Source organism: Akebia trifoliata, chromosome 15 (assembly GCF_017979445.1).
Source record: "Akebia trifoliata isolate Shusen 1 chromosome 15, ASM1797944v1, whole genome shotgun sequence".
Classification (NCBI taxonomy): domain Eukaryota; kingdom Viridiplantae; phylum Streptophyta; class Magnoliopsida; order Ranunculales; family Lardizabalaceae; genus Akebia; species Akebia trifoliata.
The window spans coordinates 24,692,233-24,713,332 of NC_141389.1; the positions used below are offsets into that span (position 1 = coordinate 24,692,233).

At 32.9% G+C, this 21,100-nt stretch overlaps 1 protein-coding gene across 1 annotated transcript; it reads right to left on the reverse strand.

Annotated features, from left to right (window-relative positions):
* Positions 1–2,573: 2,573 nt before the first annotated feature.
* On the reverse strand, positions 2,574–7,406 carry LOC147384737 (Peroxidase superfamily protein). The gene is made up of 5 exons (XM_086426961.1): positions 7,295–7,406; positions 6,825–6,973; positions 5,213–5,401; positions 4,132–4,297; positions 2,574–3,068 (listed from the first exon to the last, which is right to left on the reverse strand). The coding sequence occupies exons 1-5, from the start codon at positions 7,368–7,370 to the stop codon at positions 2,662–2,664; spliced, it is 987 nt and encodes a 328-aa protein (XP_086283087.1). The 5' UTR covers positions 7,371–7,406; the 3' UTR covers positions 2,574–2,661.
* Between the last annotated feature and the right edge of the window lie 13,694 nt (positions 7,407–21,100).

The window sequence follows — 21,100 nt, forward strand, 5'->3', positions numbered from 1 at the left end:
TTTTGCTCTTTTTAAAATGTTATTCTTTTTAATAAATAAAAATATTTCTGTGAAAAAATGGGTTCAATTTTAATTTTTATTTTAAAAGTTAAATTTTTTTAATAAAAATAATATAAAATAAGATGGTAAAATAATAAAATAACATCTGAATTTTAACCCTATTAGTGAAAGGAGAGGTAAATGCAATTATCAAAACATTAGGGGTAAAAATGAAATTATGCCAAATTACAGGTGGTCAAAGGGAGCCCAACCCTAACTTTTATTTATTCAACAAGGCCAGGTCGAGTCATAGGGCTAGCAAGCCCAATTGATTATGAGGGTAAAATAGATAAAATTTGTATATTAATTTTCAAATAATCTCCTAATTCAAAAGAGTCGTGATTTTCTGACTCGAAAATTTTCACTCCGTCTATATGCGGCTGATGTGGCAAGAGCACATAACCATAGATCTTTTTCTTTGAGATACAGAAGGAAAAGATCAACAATTCTGTGCCCTTGCACATCGGCAGAGTACAGATCGAGTGAAAATTTTTGAGTCAAAAAATCTTTAGCATATTAAAAAAATACTTGGATTTATTGCAAAATACCGATAGATGTCATATTCAAGATGCTAACACATGTTTGATCTGAGTTTTTAATTAAATCAACCCAATTAGTGGACCGTTGCCGTCCGTGCATATTTTCTTTTCTGAACATAAATAAAGTTATTGTAGAAAAAAACAATATCCATATATTGTATGTATTATAACAATTTGTTCGACTGAATTGAACTAAGGCCCGACAAATATTTGACTTGATTCTCATTTCAATTTTTAAAACATTCAAATTGATGTATCTTTCAAATAATCAAGAAATATAGTGAATCAAAAATAAAAAAAATTCACCTACTTGAAAGAATGGTGGAAGTTGAATTTACCTTAAATTGAGTAAGAAAATTATTTTCCTTAAAAGATCATTTTCTAAACTAAAGAGATTTTCTTTACGACATGGAAAAATATTTTCCTATCTCTACGAAGATGATTTTCCTCCTAGTATTATTCTCTCAAAATCATAGTCACAAAATTCTCCGAATTTTTTGTAAAATTCTCTGAGTTAGGGATTAGCCAATTAATTCGGCAAATTGATGAATCAATCAACAATCCTTCAATTAATCATGGAATATGGAAATATTTTTATCCTTCATCCCCAAAATTTTAGATTTTCCAACATTCAAACATTAAAAAAGTTAGGATTGAGAGAGAGAGGTTGGTGATGGTAAGAAATCCAATAAAATATTTTGTATAATCTTTGAAATTTTGTTAATTTTTTTCGAATTAACCGAATTGAACCCTCACCAAATAATTACCAAATCCGAACTGTATCACTATGCTTACAATCACCCCCTTCCACAAATGAACCTTTTGAAATTTTTTGAAGTGTAATATTCAAACACAGGAATTTATTTTATCAAGAACTTTTTTTACCTCTTGAGAACAATTTCTTGCAATCGTACAAATAGTAACAATCAGAAAAGTTTAATAATTTTCTAACTCAACTCTGATAGACTAATTCAAAAACTCACAGACGTGACATGTGCAAGAACTACAGATTTTTTTCCTTGAGATACACAATTGTACATTCCCATAAAATGTGCAGTTTCCTAATCCTCAAGTACGCAAAGTCGAATATTTTCAAAGAAGACAAGATCATCATTATTTGGCCATATGGACCGTCATTTTGCTCCAAATAACACCTCGACTTTTTAGCTTTCTTAGGAATAAATACTCGTGACCTTGCATGTACATAGAATCGTAAATTTTTTCCCTCATAAAATAACTGCACATATTTATGGGGATGTGCAGTTGTGTATCCCAAGGAAAATTATGGTTCTATGAACATGCAACGTTAGTATGTCCGAGGGGGAGTCAGTTTACTATTATTTAAAAAAAAAAAAAAATTCTTTAGTAGGAAATTCAATTTTCAAAGTGTATTTAATGCACCTAAACTTATGCCCTCAGGGCACATGTCAACAACACCCATGATTTCTTTAAGGATCTTGTTAGGGCACACAACTTGTTTTGTTATCTAACATGTCAAAAAAAAAAATATCCTACCAAAAAATCCCTTAAATTCTTATTTCAAAGGTGTTTTGAATACATCTCAACATGTGCCTTTAGGACAGACTTTAACAAACCCCATTTTTATTAAGAATAATGATTTTCTGATGTCCCCGTCTTACATACACCCCTATCATAGAATCGTAGATCATTTGCCTCGGGATATGTAGAATCATAAATCTTTTTCTTGTGCATCCCGAGGTAAATGATTTACGGTTCTGTGATGAGGCCTATGTCAGAGGGGGGACATCAGATTATCAAGACACTTTTATTAAGAGAGTTACTATTGCACACCAACTTTTACTAACCCCACACCAACTATGTGCAATTCTTAGGTTATTTATGTAGGAATTGGTGTGGCCTTAGTAAAAGTTGGTGTGGTAATATCAACCCTCTTTATTTATATAAAAATGTTGGTGGGGCCAATATAGGCAAATCTAAACTAAAGGAAAGACATAAAAACATGAGTATCACTTGGATTATAAAATATTACAAGAAGCTTAAGATTATAAGCCAAGCTTTTAATTTTATTGAGACAAAAGTACAATGCGCGAAAATTTACAAACTATCCGCCATTGACATAGCGGCAATCCTTTCTTATCTCACCTTCATCACCTGTAAGTGGATTATTCTCTGATAGCAACAACAAGGCTCTCGAGAATTGATCGAGGAAATAGCCATTGTCGGAAGCCATCTTCTCCACAAAAGGAGATGTAATTGGATCAGAAACCAATTCTTGATCGATCAACAAGAGTCCTTTGTGGTTCAACAAGTTCTTGTGGTACATATTATCGATCACCATTGGTGTTTCACGATCGTTCCTTGCATACTCCACTTCTTTTGGATTTGGTTCTGGTGATGGGCATCGACGTCTAAGGTAGAGACCGTACTCGGGATCTAATGTGGGATCAATGTCGGGATAGAGTCTATGTACGAGATTCACACAGTGGACTCGGCCTACGGAGTGGGCTCCTGGACATAAATAATAGTACATGAAGTATTATAATAAGATGTACTCGGGTCTATAATATGCAACACATTTGGAATTATTTCTAGAGCTATAAATGGGCCCAGTAATTGCATCTCAATACCTAGCCCAAGTCCAACCCGTCTAATGGTCAAGATGGGCCAAATAAAAAAATTACATGTCCAAGCCTGACCGACTCACAAGTATTGATGTCAAATAAAAATAGCCCAACCTAATAACTAAATGGGCCTAGTAATATTACATAGGGTAAATTATACTTTGACCCCCTGTAGTTTGGCATAGATCCATTTTGACCCCCTAATGTATTGATTATTGTACTTACCTCCCCTTTTACTATTAGGGTTAAAATTCAGATGTTATTCTATTATTTTACCCTCTTATTTTATATTATTTTTTTATTAAAAAAATAAATTTTAAAACAAAAATTAAAATAGACCCTCTTGAGAATTCATTGAACCCATATTTTCACAGGCACAATTTTATTTATAAAAAGGAATAACATTTAAAAAGGGCAAAATGGTCTTTATAAAAGAAACCTAACAGTTAGGTTGACGGCAATTTGACGGAAGGGGGTAAGTGAACACCTTAGATAATTATAAGAGAGGTAAGTGCAATTATCAAAACATTAGAGGGTCAAAATGAAATTGTGCCAAACTAAGGGGTCAAAGTGTAATTTACCCTAGTACATAAATCTGTTCCATGATGGGCCAGGTTAAAACAGCCCAATTTATTGCAAACCAATGAAACCATAGCTTTAAAGTCTGCTGAGGTGAGTCCAAACTCGGTTGGCTTTAATTTCTGAGTTGATGGCTCTAAAACTCATTTAAAAGCAAATCGACTTCAACTTCATCAACCTATGTGATTTTTTAAATTTATTTTTTATTTGTAAAATATGAAAATACATATAATTCTAAATTTTGAAATACTAAGAAATGTTTTAAAATATTTAATTTGTATTTATTCGACATCGAGTTGACTCGATTCATTAGGCATGCAAATCGAGTTTTAAAACCATGTTGCAAAGAAATAATTTAAAAGAACACATACCCAATAGAGCTACTGATCCCTCAGCGTCGATTCCAATGGATTGAAATCGTGTAAGTAATAGGGTGCTTGAGTCATTGTGGTTGGGAAGGAAGTCTTCCATCACTGCTGCATGGCTTTCCTTACTATCCATTCGCCCGGTTTTCATTCCAATATGAGGTACCCCTAGCTGTATAATACGATTATTTTTAGATTGATCAAACCCTAGTAAACATGCAACCTAATCATGAAACAAACTAGGATTTTTTTTTTTTTTTTTTTTGAGTTACGATGTTCTGGATCTTGTTTATATAACAACGTTAGGTATCTATGTGGCACATTTTGGATGGAGTTCAAACACATTGGGCTGCGTGAAAGGCTTGATTAGGAGCCCAAGGTGTTTTAAACACAAACTAAAGCATGCCATGTAGACACCTAACCTATTTTATAAGAACGGGACATGGTATTGGATCCTGAGTCTTTTTTTTAATCATTACGATTGAGGTTTAAAATCGAATATTCTCGACTGATAGAGAATATCTTAACGCAATAAAAGTTTCAAGAGAAATATTTCTTGATTTTCTTAATTTCAACATTCTGAGGTGGTACAAAACTTTAAATCATGATCATAACCTTGTGTCCATCATATATGATAAAAATCTGATAAGAGTCCAACTAGTTGTCTAGCATATATAGTCAAGTGTTATGGTTTGTGGAATTTGATTTTGGTTAGCAAGGAGTATTGTTCATTATTATGTAAAACCTAGTTAGATTTTCCTGGGATATATATTTCTCTTTTTTGGTAAAAGAGTGTATTTTGTAATTACGAGTTTTCTCTTCATAATGGAATCGGTCTGATCCTATACATATCTCAAACTTGAGGAGATCCACATAAAATTTATGTGTTCTTAGTGTGTTTGCATCTTGTTCTTCTTTTATTTCTCTCATCAAGCTTTCATCCTAACTAGCACTACGGTGCACATGCGGAGGATTGGTTATAGCCGATTAATCAGGGTGGAAGCCTAACTAACATAGTTTATAGTTTTTCATACATTTATTGACATTTGTTCACATAAATATTGTTAGATTGGACATAAAGACGTACCATGGTTGCACCATCTCGTGCCGAAAGAGCTATTATATCGGCACAGGAAACTGTCATGGGGCATTCATTCTCAAGGGCCTCCTTGATCACATTAACATACTTGAAATTTCTCATCCCAAAGCTCCTTTGCGACGTCTTCTCGGAAACTATAGTGCTTGTTGGATCCAACAACAGGGATGCATCACATGACTGCATGGGAACATATATCTTATGAGCACAAACACACACGAATACATGCTAAAGTTCACGACTTCAAAGAGAGGCTCACAACCTTACACTTTTGTTAAAACATATATGAAAACATCTCACTGAGCCAATTTAGGCCAACAAATCGGTCAAGTTATTCAACAAGGTATGATATTTTTGTAAGAGTCGTGATAATTGGACTCTCTTTTTGTACACTCCCTTCATAGAATCAATAGATCTTTTGCTTCGGGATTCACAAAGACAAAGATTTGCCAGGTCAGAAAGCATACAAAAAAGAGCATCAAATTATCATGATTCTTTTTGTGAAGAACAAAAAGTAAATATTTATAAATTTAATGTACTTTTATTTGGCTCGTCCAAGTCAACTTATGAGTTACTGACTTGACTCAAACTCAGTGTAACGAGTGCATGAGTTTTCAAGTTCCAAGACAAGGTCACAAACATGTTTTTCACATTTGAATCTAAAAGGTAATTTCATACTTTATCCTTTAGTGAAAAAAAAAAACAAAACAAAACAAAATAAGAGGATTCTATGATACTTGTGTAATACTTTTTTTTTTTTTTTTTTTAAACTGATTTTTGTTTTAAATTTTATAATATTTACAAAAGTGTCATCACACGATTATCATAAAAAATTAATTTTTTTAACCCTAAACATAAAATAAAAAACAAATTCTTTTCAAGGGAAAATATGGAAAATACATGTTGGTCATATAGATTTCTAACGACAAATTGAAGTCTTGCTTGACCATTGTGTTTCCAACTGTTTCGTTCACATTAAATTGGTACAAATGAACCGGTTTATGGTATTGTTCTAACCAATACCAGGAACCACGTTCTAACCAATTTGCAAACCCAACCAGTCTGATTTGCTGAATTATATTAGTGAGTTTGATTAATTTTGGAGATACATGTTATTTTTATTTTTGGAAATTCAATTGTGCTTCATCTTCATGTATACATAAAAGAATGTTTATTAATATGAAACTTTTTATTTTATTAAATTGGTATGAACTTACAATTCTAGCTTAGTGTTCATTTTAATTATTAAAACATGAACAATAACGAATTCAGAGGTTTTAAAATGACAATTTTGCTGGTTTCAAGTGCCTATCTTGCTAAAAATAGCGAAACCTATGAGATAGTTACTTTAAACCTGCAAAATTATCACATTAAAACCTCTAAATTTGTTACCGTTGACGTTTTGGTATTTAAAATGAGCAGCGAACCACTAGAATCCTAAATTCGTCAAATTCAACTGACGAAATGGTAAATCACCCTTTTTTTTTAACACTATAGGTGTATTTGTAACTTGCATAATTGAATTATGTCAAGTGAACCAAGCTAGCGAACCAAGAAATGAATTCCATGAACCGACAAATCAGGTAACATAGCCTTGGAGTACCTTAACCATGCAATCATGAAAGAGATTTCGGACCCATGACACGGCTGTATTACCATGCACGTTGTACAGCTTGATCACTTCTTCCTTGATTATATCTTCGGCTTTTGGACAACTTTCTGAGTAGTAATTTAATTGAAGATCGCTCTCACCTTATAAACCATTTCGACATTAATATATATACTGATCAAATTAAATATGAAAAATTTATATAAAGTTAAAGGGTAGGGCACATGTTAAAGTGCAATAAATACACTTATTTATATAAAGTTAAAGGGTACGGCATGCGTTTAAATGCAATAAATACACTTGGAAATGGGTTTTGTACCGAAAAGCCCTTTAATTTTTTTTGTTTTTTACAAAAAAATAGCTTGAGATTTTTATTTCCAAGGTGTATTTATTGCACTTTAACGCGTGTCCTTAGAATACACGTCAACAAAACTTATAATTAAATTGAACGTTACGTTAAGTACCAGCACGAAACATCAAGAATAATAATAAAAGAAACATAAAGATTGGGCTTGAGTAAGGCTCTTTCATGGCTGCCATTTTCAGAGTGAGAGAGAGAGAGAGAGAGAGGAACTGAAGAGGTTGGTGATTCGGTTGTGTGTATTTAAAGAGGTAGCGAGGCGAGCGCATGAAAGTGCCAAACGAATGGACACATCTCCACTGACCACATTCTTTGACTTTTTAGCAAATTCGGTCCACGCGTGCCAGTGGATTTTAGATCACTTTGGAGGAAATATTTGATGGATCCCATGTACTTCGAATAACGATGCACCCTACCCATCATCAAGAAAGAGAAATGTTAGAATGAAACTTAGGTCTAAAAACAAAAGATGAACATTAACTTTACTTAGAGAAAAACGGATAATATATCAGGTCTTTATTAGATTCCTGATAATTATTAAAAAGTGAATGTGGAGGAGAATGCTAATGTCTTCATGATATATTAGACATTAGTCAATGATTGACTTAGAGTGGGGGCACTTGCCCCCACAAGAATTTCAACGTCTATGGATTAGTGAGCTATTGCGACAGATTTTAGTGGCAGAGAAAAAATTATGTCACTATTGCCGTCACAAAAAAAAATTTCTACATTATTTGCCCCCACAACTATTTTTTTACTCTTAGTTGTCCCTACAAAAAAATTTCTACTCTTGGTTGTCCCCACATAGAAAAAATATTCGTTCTGCTCTTGATGTTAACATTTCCCTATTTAAACATAAATATAAATATATAATAGTACATCTGTGTGGGCATAAATCTTGAATCAAGAGTCTCTTCTCCTTCAAAAATTTTAGTAGTTTTTTTGAAATACTCTGATAATCAAATCAATAGATAATTTAATGTAATTTATATATTTTATAATATTTTATTAGATTAAGACATTGTTAATTTAAAAATGATTCATTATCTTGGCTTAATTATCAAATTAGATTTTTGTGATTCGATTCATTGGACAAATAAATTTTAAACTATTTAGTAAAAGTTATCCAATATTTTTTATTTTTTTGAAGATTTAATTATGCAATAAAAATTTCTTAAAACAATGGCCCATCAAATTGTTCAACACTAAAACAATGATTGAATTGTAATTTCCAACCTTGGGATTGAGATACGATTTTTATATGGGCACACCATAGAGTGCAACAAATATACTTTGGAAATTGGATTTTGTACTGGAAATATCCTTACAAAATTATTTTTGATTAAAGCACCCTCGGATTCCAATTTCCATAGTGTATTTAGTGCAGTTTAAAGAGTACACGTTAACAAAACCTTTTTATATTACTATCATGAGCCTGAATAAGGTCTTAATGAATTGGATGAGACCTGAAATTCAATCAAATTACTTTTGATCCGCATTAAGAATTTGAGTTTCAATAACGATCCAATTTAATAATTTGGTTCAATTCTGGATCAACCATATCCCGAGCTAATTGATTAAATGTGAAAAATACGTAAATTATATTATATTATTAAATATATGATCTTTCTTTAGGTTTTGTATATCATCTAAGATGTGATATTATCTGACCCGATCCAATTGTTATTGACACATTGACACATACGCCATCTGTGTGCGATTGACATGGCAAAGACATAGAATCATAGATCTTTTTCCTTGTGTATCACGAAGAAAAAGATCTATGATTCTATGCCCTTGCCACGTACAGATCGTGTACGTTTCAGCACATCCTTTATCACGAGTTGATTTGTCATGATAAAGGTATGAACTAAAACGTACGTGATCTGGACTCGGTTGACATGGCAACGACACATAATCGTAGATCTTTTTCTTCTAGATACTCAAGGAAAGAGATCTATGGCTCTGTGCCCTTGCCATGTCAGTCGTGTACAGACCAGTACGTGTCAGTGCGTCGTTTTATCATTAGTCATTTTATATACGTACATCCATCAATTAAGTGGAGCAATATACATAGACCAATCAGAATGCCACGTGTCAATTAATAAGGTATGAATCACGATTGTTTTGGGGCGGTTACATCAGCACTAACCATCAAATATGGGTTTCCACATCATAGTATATTTAAAGATTAAAATCTAAGTGGAATCCATTATTATTATTTTTCATTGGAATCCTAACTTCAACTACCCAAAACTTGTGGTTGGAAGAGTGAGAGATTTTGTTTTTTTAAGGCTTTTTCTCATCTTTTTGTGCTTCATTAAGATAAGTGTTTTGAGTGTCATAGTCAATCCAAAACTTAAGTAACATAAGTAGTGGTGGACTCTGCACCATCGAGCTCCACTAATGTCTTAAGTAGGGCTATCAACTGTCCAAGATTTGGCCCAGTCCATCATGGATTGGGATTGGACAATGTTAGTAGGTCCATATAGTAATCAGTCTAGGTTAGGCCCAATAGATGTTTTGGGCTGGGTTTGGAAATTGGAAGGAAGTCTAGTCCGATGACATATTATAATAGGGCCCGTTAGGCCCATCATGGACTGGTTTTGGATAGTATTACTAGGCCCATTTCGTAATTGGGTGGTAAGGCGTATGTAGTGTTGAATGTTGATCATTAGGGGGGTGTGTGTGTGTGTGTGTGTGTGTAATTTGGCCCGGATTGACCATTAGATGGGTTAAGATTGGGCAAGAATTTTGAGCCCGAATAGCGCCGGGTCATTCATGGCCTGGCCCATTGAAAGCCCAAATGTTAAGAGTTTTTCAACTCTTCATTATATGGATTATATGTATAAATCGATTTTAACCCTTGAATAAAATTGGGGACGTTTGGTTTGGATTCAATAATTTGATTCTGGCTTATAATCGGATTCTAGAATTTGATGTATTGTTTGGTTCAGATTTTCGACCTGATTTTTTCATAATCAAGAATCAAAATCATGCAGAAATAGTTTTTAGTAGGGGTGCAACTAGGTTCGGGTTGATTCAATTTAAAGCAAAATCAAAACCGAACTGACCAAGGTCGGTTCCATTATATAAGAACCAGATTCAAACCAACCCAAATTGACCTTAAATCAGTTTGATTCGGTTCGGTTCCATGGGTTGCAAAAAAAATATTTCTTATACAAATTTATTAATAAAATTAGGTAAACACATGAATTATGAAAAATTAAAACCCCCCCCCCCCCCCCCACCCCAAAAAAAAAAAAAAAAATTACGAGATCACATAAAAATTGGATTAATTTCAACAAAAAAAAAATTGGGTTTCTAAAAATAATCAAAAAAATTAATTTTTCTCCAAAACTACAAAACCCATCCCAAAACAAAATAGGTTTCCACAAGCTAACCCGCAACCGCACTCCCGCAATCACATGCCCCACAGCCGCACGTCGAGAGAGAGAGAGAGAGTAAGAAGACCTGCCGGCCGTCGAAATTGAGAGATAACTTGTAGTCGCACGCCAAGAGAGAGAGAGAGATAGAGAGAGAAATAAAGAAGACCCGCTGACCACTAGAGTTGAGAGGTAAATTGTAGTTGCACATCCGTAATTGCATGTCTGTAGTCGTACCTCAACTGCTAGAGACAACAAAGAGAGAGAGTGTAGAAGAGGGAAAAATGAAAGAAGGAAAAACAATAGGATTTTAAAAAAGAAAAAAAAATTATATTTTATTTAAAAATAATTATTAGTTCGATTTTTATTAAATTTGAACCGAGAATCGAATCGTTATTTAGTTTAAATCAAACCAAACCAATCCAAAATACATGGTTTGATTCGATTCTAGGTTTGAACTGAATTAACTTGCACCCTTAGTTTTTAGGTTGTTTCTCCTGATTCTCACAAACTATTCACTTGTGACAATCTTAAAATACATCTTACAATAATAATAATAATAATATCAATATAATTATAAGTAATAATCTAATAGTAGTAGTAATAATAACAAAAACAACAACAGTAATAATAATAATTATTGATAGTAATAATAATACTGATATATAATATTAACTTATAATTATAGTTAGCAACAACAACAACACCACCAACAATAATAATAATAGTTTTTGAAATACAAATACAAAATCAACATAATTTTTTTGGGTAATCTTGTTATGCTTCTTAACGTATAATTAACTTGAAAACTAATAGAAAATGACCTATATGTTAACTATTTTCATTTTTTTCCCTCTAAAAATCCATTATCTTCAATCTTCGGGGCATGTATTTTTACTCTTATTTTCAATATTAAGAAGTGTAATAGGGTTTTTTTTTTTTTTTTTTTTTTTTCCACAGGACTAGTTTTTAGAAATAGTGTTAGTCAAACGAGATTTTGGATTCTGAAAATCAATTTATACAATCTGATTTTGAAAATCCATAATTAGAATCAAGAATCAGGTTCTACAATCCAAATGAAACACCCCTATCTATGTCTAATTAACCAAAGAATTAGGTTCTATTGCCACACCAAATTTTACTTAGAGCATTCAAAAATGTTTCGCGAGCCTATTAGGGTGTCCGATAGTTGTATCAAAATTTATATAATTCTCAAACATGAGATGAGAATTAAGTCAAGGGTAGGGCTGTCAACGTGGGAAAAAACTTTAAAGCGGGTAGCCCGCTTCAAAATTTCGAAGGAACCCTCTCCATTGAATTACAAATCCAACCCTAACGGTCGAGTTAAATTCAATTTTTTTTTTGCTAAAATCATATGAAGTTGTTTGATATTGTTTTTATTTTATTTTAAAATATATTTAACAATTTTAAGTATAATATCATAAATCTAATTAAGGTAAATTACACTTTGACCCCCTATAGTTTGGCATAATTCCATTTGACACCCTAATATTTTGATAATTATACTTACCTCCCTTATAGTTGTCTAAGGGGTTCACTTACCCCCCTTCCATCAAATTGCCATCAACTAACTGTTAAGTTCCTTTATATGACCATTTTGCCCTTTTTAAAATGTTATTCCTTTTAATAAATAAAAATATGCCCATGAAAAAATTGGTTCAATGAATGCTTAGATGGGGGTATTTTAATTTTTGTTTTAAAACTTTTTTTTTTTTAATAAAAATAATATAAAATAAGATGGTAAAATAGTAAAATAACATCTGAATTTTAACCCTATCCGTGAAAGGGGAGGTAAGCGCAATTATTAAAACATTAGGGGTAGAAATGGAATTATGCCAAATTACAGGTGGTCAAAGTGTACCATCTAATTATACATGTAAAAGTATACTAGTGGATCAGATTTGACATTTTTCATAGGTACGATAGGAAAGTTTTGAGCCCAACCCTAACCCTTGTTTATTCAACCAGTCCAGGCCGATTCATGGGCCTAGCAAGCCCAATTGATTATGAGGGTAAAATAAATAAAATTTGTATATTTATCTTCAAACACTCTCCTAATTCAAAAGAGTCGTGATTTTCTGACTCGAAAATTTTCACTCGATTATACGCAGCTGATGTGGCAAGGGCACAAAATTGATCTTTTTTTTTTTCGGGATACACAAGAAAAAGATCAACGGTTCTGTGCCCTTACCACATCATCAAAGTACAAACCGAGTGAAAATTTTCGAGTCAAAAAATCTTTAACGTAGGCCCAATTGATAATGAGGGTAAAATAAATAAGATTTGTGTATTTATCTTCAAACAATCTCCTAATTCAAAAGAGTCGGGATTTTCTGACTCGAAAATTTTCACTTGATTATACACGGCTGATGTGGCAAGGGCACAAAATCAATCTTTTTTTTGGGATACACAAAGAAAAGATTAATGGTTCTGTGCCCTTAGCACAGCAGCAGAGTACAAACTGAGTGAAAATTTTCGAGTAAAAAATCTTTAGTGTATTAAAAAATACTTGGATTTATATTGAAATATAAACAGATGTCATATTCAAGATGCTAACACGTGTTCGATCTGAGGTTTTGATTAAATAAACTCAATTAGTGGGCTTGATGAGTTGGCTCCAATCCCAAGTCAACTCCTGTCTCCTAGTGAGGTCGACTTGACGAATTTTAAAACTATCCTTTTATATTTCAATAAGGTGAGAAAAGCCCTAAACGTATTAATTAGGATAGAGACTTAGAGAATTCTCTAGGAAAAAATTCAAGGTTCACTATAATCATATTGTCACCAAAGTTTCTCTCTCTACCCCCATTTCTTAGATCCTTGTTTTTTGCACTTATATCCTTATTTTGGTATATTGATGTATGATTTTAGGTTTTTGTTAACATATGCCAGAAGGGTACATGTTTAGGTGCATTAAATACACGTTGAAAATAAGCCTTCGATGGTTTTTTTAGGTGAAAAAAGGCTTGTGGTTTTCTGACTCCCCCTCTACTTTCTACGTGGCATGTGCATAGAATCATATATTTTTTCCCTCAGAAAATAATTGCTCATATTTATTCAAAAAAAAAAAAAAAAAAACCTTTAGTAGGAAATTCAATTTTCAAAGTGTATTTAATGCACCTAAACTTATGCCCTCAAGGCACGTGTTAACAAAACCCATGATTTTTTTTAACGATCTTGTTAGGGCACACAACTTGTTTTATTACCTAACATGCCCTAAAAAAAATCCTACTTAAAAACCTTTAAATGCTTATTTCAAAGGTATTTTGAATGCATTTCAACATGTGCCCTTAGGACAACTGTTAACAAATCTCATTTTTATTAAGAATAAAGATTTTCTGAAGCCCCCGTCTAACATACGCCCCCATCACAGAGCTGTAGATCATTTGCCTTAGGATATGTAGAATCAAATCTTTTCTTGTGCATCTCGAGGCAAATGATCTATGGCTCTATGATGGGGCATAGGTCAAGGGGGGGGGGGGCGTTAGATTATCATGACACTTTTATTAAGAGAGCTACCATTGCCACACCAACTTTTACTAACGTCACACCAACTATGTGCAATTCTTAGGTGATTTACGTACGAATTGGTGTGGCCTTAGTAAAAGTTGGTGCGGCAATATCAGCTTTCTTTATTAATTGATGTGTTATATAAAAATGTTCGTGTGACAATATAAGCAAATCTAAACTAAAGGAAAGACATAAAAACATGATTATCACTTAAATTATAAAATATTACAATAAACTTAAGATTATAAGCCAAGCTTTTTATTTTATAGAAACAAAAGTACAATGCTTGGAAATTTACGAATAAAAATATCCAATTATTTGTCATTGACATAGCGACAATCTTTTCTTATATCACATTTTTTCTACCTGAATAATTACGACGATCGGCTCCCTTAGAAACTGGCGGTGAGCATTCCTTGTGTGAATCTTCTCATTTTATCTCTGTTGTTAGATCTACTTTTGATCTTTTAGATGAGACATCATTATTTTATATCTTGATTTTTTACTAGTTTTTTGAGGTGTTTTTTAGGGTTTCTAAGTGTTTTTAGACTAAAAATTAAGGCTTGAGGCTTCAGATTTAGGGTTTTGGTAAATATTGGTGGAGTTTTTAACATTTGTTTTTTAGGGTTTCTCTTGACCTCCGAAATTAGGTGGTGGAGGCCTCTTTTTAAAGAGTTTTGTGATAAAATTAAAGTTTGATTAGGTCTCTTAAAGATAAAGTCTATCTCTAATTAATCTGTTAAGTAGTTTATATTTGATTTTAATTAATTTTTATTTTGATTTTTTAAACTTGCATAGAATGAGAATTTTTTAACTTTTGAAGAAACTCCCAATGGAGGGTTTTTTATTAAATATCATGTGGGCTCCACTTGAATAAATGGGTCACCACTTAAAATTTGGCCTATGGGCTTATTAATTGAGTTTATTTGTTCAAAAATTTTAATTTGATTTATTAAGATTTTACTTTATGTTAATTAATATTTTAATTATTAGTTTCAGATTTTCAAATTTTAGAGTTGAAAAATTATTATTTTGCTCTCAAAGAGGATTTTTGCATTGTGATGTTGTTTTTGACGTTTTGAAATATTTTGGAATCAATTTTTTGTAAGGAATTTAATGAGAGTATTGGTTTGTATCATGTATGGGTTTTTGATATGAAATGATCATGTACCCTATAAGGGGCATTTTGATAATTTTGTGAAAATTGATAAAATAACTTATTTGATTTTCGTTGGTTGTTTTATGTGTTCGAAAAGATTTTCCTAAGTGTAATGTACCCTCTAGGGGTGTTCTGGTGTCAATGTTATTTTGGTAATTTAATCATTTTTTGATGATTTTTCTCGTAAAATTTCTTTTTGTCTAAAAAATGATGATTTATATGTTTTGAGTTATATTTTCCTAGTGTAGCGAGGTTTCTAAAGTTTGCTTGTTTGAAATATCTCATCCAAACTTTGGAAACACATCTAGTAACAGATAAAACTTTAGAACATTCATTCATCATCGGGAATCATCACAATCGAGATGACGAATTGATTAATCAAGTGAGTACAAAAATGGGGTGTCCACACTATCAAAAGGTAGTTTGATTCATTGAGGGAACCAAACATTTTTATTTTAGGGTTAATACGATTAAAATTGTAAAGGTAGCTCGACTCATTAAGGGAACTGAGCCCTACTTATGAGATTGAGTAGGTTCTAGAAGGTTAAAGTCTCAGTTTGTTGAAGGAATCGAGCCTTACTCATGAGGTTGAGTGAGTTCAAGAATGTTAAAGTCTTTGTTCATTGAGGGAACTGAACCCTTCTCATAAGGTTGAGTAGGTTCAATAAGGTTAAGTCTTGATTCATTGAGGGAACTGAGCCATATTTATGAGGTTGAGTAGGTTCAAAAAGGTTAAGACTTGGCTTATTGAGGGAACTGAGCCATACTCATATAAGGTTGAGAAGGTTTAAGGAGATTAAGACTCGATTCATTAAGAAAATCGAGTCTTACTCTTTAGGTTGAGTAGGCTTTAAAAGGTTAAGACTCGGTTCATTGAGGAAATCGAATCCTACTCATATGAGATTGAAGATGTTCAAGATGAATAAGACTTGGTTCATTGAGGAGATTGAGCCCTATTTTTGGGGTTGAGTAGGTTCTAGAAGGTTAAGACTCGATTCATTGAGGGAATCAAGCCCTACTTTTAAGGTTGACTAGATTCAAATAGGTTTAAGTTGTTAAGTTCGGTTCATTGAGGGATCCAAACCTTATTATGTTGGTTGAACATGATTACAATGGTTAAGTTAAGTGGCTCGGGTTTGTGAAGAAACATAGTCTTGTTTTGATGAAAGTACAAATTTATAGTGAATAAGTAAGGTAGGTCAATTCAAATAAGAAATTGAACCTTACTCTTGAGGTCAGGTAGATTCAAGAAGGTTAATACTCGATTCATTGAGGGAACTGAGCCTACTTTTGAGGTTGGGGAGGTTCAAGAAGGTTAAAAAAATGTTTAAGCTCGGTTCATTGAGAGAATCTGACCTTGTTGTTGGTTGGCTGGTTATATATAAGATGGAATCCAACCTCTTTGTTGGTCAATGAACACATAAAAAAAGGTTGGTTCCTTCCAAGGAACCAGGCCTGACCACTAGGTTGGTCAGTTTATTAGATGGAAAGTCTTGGGTTATTCTGTGATCCAAGTCTAACCTACAGGATAATTGATTATTCTATTTATCAAAGTCTTGAATCAATTTGTGATCCAAGTATGATCTAGGACTTCGATCAGTTCATTTATTATTTGTCAAAATCTTAGCTCATTCAGGGAGTCAAGATCGATTTGTAGGATTATCGATTTTATTACTAAGGCATTAATTTATTATGGGAACTTAACCAAGTGAAATATCAAAATTACGCTAAATAAAAAAGAAGATAAACTTAGGAGATTAAGAACCATACTAGTTTGGAAATTAGGGATGGTGTTCATTCAGGAAGGATTGTCAAAAATTGTAAAGTTCTCAAAGACGGATCTCGATACATTAATCTCCACCTTAAAAATGAACTATATGAAGGGATAAAATCATCTCTCATCTAGACCATTCATTCATACCATCAACACGTATCTTGAGGAGGACACGTGACATTGTTTGAAGATGACTCTATCTTATTAGGGAAGAATCCCAATTTAAAATGATTTTTTTATTTTATTTTATGTAATTACTAATTTGGATAAGAGATGATAAGATTGATTATAATTTAAGTTGGATTAGAATTCTTTTTAGGAATTTTCTATTTAAAGGCCTTAAAACCATTGTAAAAGAGGAGGAGGTAGGAGAGGAGGAAGGGGGGAGACCGAGGTGAAAAGGTTGTGTAAAAAACTTAGATTTATAGTGAAACGATTTCTCAAGCCCGTAGACATAAGCACGTTTGTCGAATTACGTAAAAAATCTTTGTGTTATCTCATTTCATATTTTTTCTATTATTTTATGAATTTAATGATGAAATCGTAATCGGGGTCAATTTATCACAAAATCGACCTCCACAATTACCACCGGTCAAAATGGTTTGATAGCATGGTTATAGATCAAATATGTTCAATTGCGCTTGATGTATGTCCAAATAGTCATCTTGACTTTAAGTTTGTAGACCCCATTTTAACACACAAAAAATAACATCTTCATAAAAGCTATTTCTATTTTCTTTTTAAAAGACAAACTATTAAGGGCATTTTGAAAAATCCAAAGTAGACTTCTAACATCACCAAGAGATACCTTACTCTTTTTATATTCCATTTGAAATTAAAGTTTTCTGAATAAGGGAGTGGAAAATCTTTGCAAGTGAGTCTACTTGGGAGTTGGATCACAATTTTTAGTCATTCGGATGGTGTAAGGTTACAAAAAAAGTGAATCAAGCTCACAAGAACACATAGTGACAAAATAGCAGAGTGAATAGAGGCAAAGAGGACTTTCTTGTAGTGGGGGCAAACTATAGTTAATGGTAAGGTTGAAGAGCTTGAAGATGAATGATTTGGGGAGAAAATTCAAAACAATTTTGGTAAAAATTTGAAGAAAAGGATTTTTAGGTCATTAATTAGTATATGAAAGAAGGCCCAAGTCAAAAGGTAATGTCTTCTTCAAAAAATTGAGGGTGTGAGGGGAGCATAAATTGGAGGGAGGTGAGGGGCAAATGCAGCGTGTAATTAGTTGAAAATACAGAGATATCTCAAATTAAAGAATAAATGCAAGAATTCAAGGGTATCTAAAATAATCCAAAAAAAAAAAAATATTAGTGGGGGCAATTGCCTCCACTGGCTCCTTACTAGCTCTACCGCTGATTAAGTCATTGAAAAACTCATGACTGTTTCAATTGTCGATTTTATTTTCCTTTTTTTTTTTCCTGTGAAATTTACCCTTATCAAATTAGTCTTGAATTGAGGTTTTGTCACTATGAACATATGAAATGACCCTGGGTGGATTTACAAGCGGGGCACTTACTCTCATAATAATTTTCGAAGTTTATGTATTAGTGAGCTATTGTGACAGATTTTAGAGATAGATAAAAAAAATCCGCCACCATTGCCATCACAATTTTTTTTTCCGCTCTTAGTTGCCCCCACAACTATTTTTTTTTTTCCATTCGTAGTTATCCCTACAAAAAAAATTTCTACTCTTGATTGCCCCCACATGGACAAATCTTGGCTTTGTCCTAAGATTGACAAAGAATATCTAAATATAAACTATTTAAAACCTTACAACATTGACAATTATCATCTTTAGGACAACAAGTCAAGTCCATGCTCCATTCAAATAAAAATACTAAAATATACAATGTTTTGGAATTTTAAGTCGATTCATAGTGAACATGGAATGGTTTTTTGGCTTAGGCCGAAGGGTACCATTGTCTTTATTTGTTCTCCACAACGTGGTGGGATCCTCTTTATTCTTTTCGACATATTTATTCTCCTTGTTGCATCTACTTTATATATGGACAATGTTGTCATGATCCCTGTTCATTGGAGTGACCCCACACACTTGGTCCCACTGATCTCATGAATTCAAGGTTACCCACTTATAACCCTACACACAAGATCAGCTTGATCAGTGATTTTTTGGCCATCGGATTTTAGAATTTTTCATCATCGACCACATTCATGAGTAAGAAACGATCGAATCTCAAAGTCATGACTCGTGAAAAATTTTCAAATCACGAATCTTACTACTTTTAGATTTGTTTTGTAAGTTCATCAAAGATTGGGTTGAGCATTAATGATTGTTATATATTTTATTGTTCCGTAAAATATTCATTCAACATACAAAGTTAATCGTTTAGAATTGAAATATATATGTCAAGATTTAACTATCATACTTATAACCTTGAGGGGTTAGCTCAATGTTAATTTTGGACCGATAAGCGGTTAATAACCGTCGATCATGAGTTCGATACCCAGTATGAGGGGCCACCCTCACTTGGTGCGTGTGTTGCACGTGCCCTGGGACTAGTCTTTGGACAAGACCATGGTCCATGGACTGGGCAAAAGCCCAGATACGAGCCTAGTCCGCTGTCTACAGGAATACCTGGTTATAATTTAAAAAAAAAAACTATCATACTTATACTAGAAAGATATTATTGTCACACCAACTTTTACTAATGCTACACCAATTCCTATATAAATCACCAAAAATTTGTACACAGTTGGTGTGGCATTAGTAAAAATTGGTGTGGCAATAACAACTCCTTTTATACTATTAAGAAATAAAATTTGGAAGCGTAAACGTGACGATGATTTGTGCAAAATATGAAATTCTCTCTTTGCAATTTGTCGTTTATTTGATTACTAGACTCACCTTTTCCTCTCTCTCTCTCTCTCTTGGATTGACCAACATTTTCTTTTCATGAGGAATTTATTACTAAATCCTTAAAGTGTACATCCCACAATTTAGCTTTATGATGTATCTAATAAGAGTGTTGATCCATGCTTATATAGAAGAGAGTAGAGGGCCTAGAGTTCATCTTTTAATAGGATTCTTATCATTAAGATTTTTTATTAAAACATAATGAAAATTCCTTCTAAACCTAACGATTTTAAGGTTTTCTTTATTATTGACAACTTAAATTAACAATATAACTTGAGAAACATTTTCCTTACTAACCCAATAAAGATAACCACATTAGCAACCTAACACCACAGCCCTCTAAATTCCATTGAAAAACTTAGATATAAAAAAAACATTCAATTTTTTATTTTTTTATTTTTTATTTTTTTGAGTTTGATCTAAGATTTTGAAAATGGACGGCTACCGAACTTCCACATAATTCCAAAATTTAAAATAAATTAAAGTTTAGCGGAGAAAAATATTTTTTTCCAAATGTTTTTTTTTCCCATTATAGCAAAGTTCATAGGATTTTGTCCTCTACAACCTTGAAGCATTGGATCATGTTTTTGGATGCCATGGCGTGAGTCCAAGGCCCCTTAGTAAGGCTAGTTGGACTCTAACAACCAATCCCAAGGTTTGTGGACAGTCCCTCACATTTATTATTTGTTTATTGAGTTGTGCTAGATGAGTGACATCGAGATTGGACCTATCATATTGCATTTCTTGATGTGAAAGTGGATAGAAACCATAGATGCTTTAGCACTCGTATCTCAAGGAAACACATCTATGGTTCCCATACATTTTCACATCAGGTGTGCGATGTGAGGTCAGATCTTGAGGTCACTTCAACATGATTCTTGTTTATTCTAGGTTAAATGAACATAGCTTTTTGGAAAAATGCTCGAGTGACATTAAAATTGACATTGTTTCACACAATGTTGACATGGAGGTGTGGACGGGACCATAAATACTTTTTATCAAAGAATAATGATTTTTGATGCCCCCCTCTGACACACACCCTCTGACATGGCATGTGCTAGAATCATAGATTCTTTTCCTCAGGATACACTACTCGACATATTTTTGGGGATATACAATTGTGTATCCTGAGGGAAAAATTCTATGATTCTAGCCCATGCCACATCATG

Coding starts and splice junctions, on each gene's coding strand:
- LOC147384737 (XM_086426961.1), bottom strand. CDS start 7,370: ATGGCAGCCATGAAAGAGCCTTACTCAAGCCCAATCTTTATGTTTCTT. Junction 6,974..7,294: donor ATTCTTGATGTTTCGTGCTG/GTACTTAACGTA, acceptor ATGGTTTATAAG/GTGAGAGCGATCTTCAATTA. Junction 4,298..5,212: donor CACGAGATGGTGCAACCATG/GTACGTCTTTAT, acceptor CGTATTATACAG/CTAGGGGTACCTCATATTGG.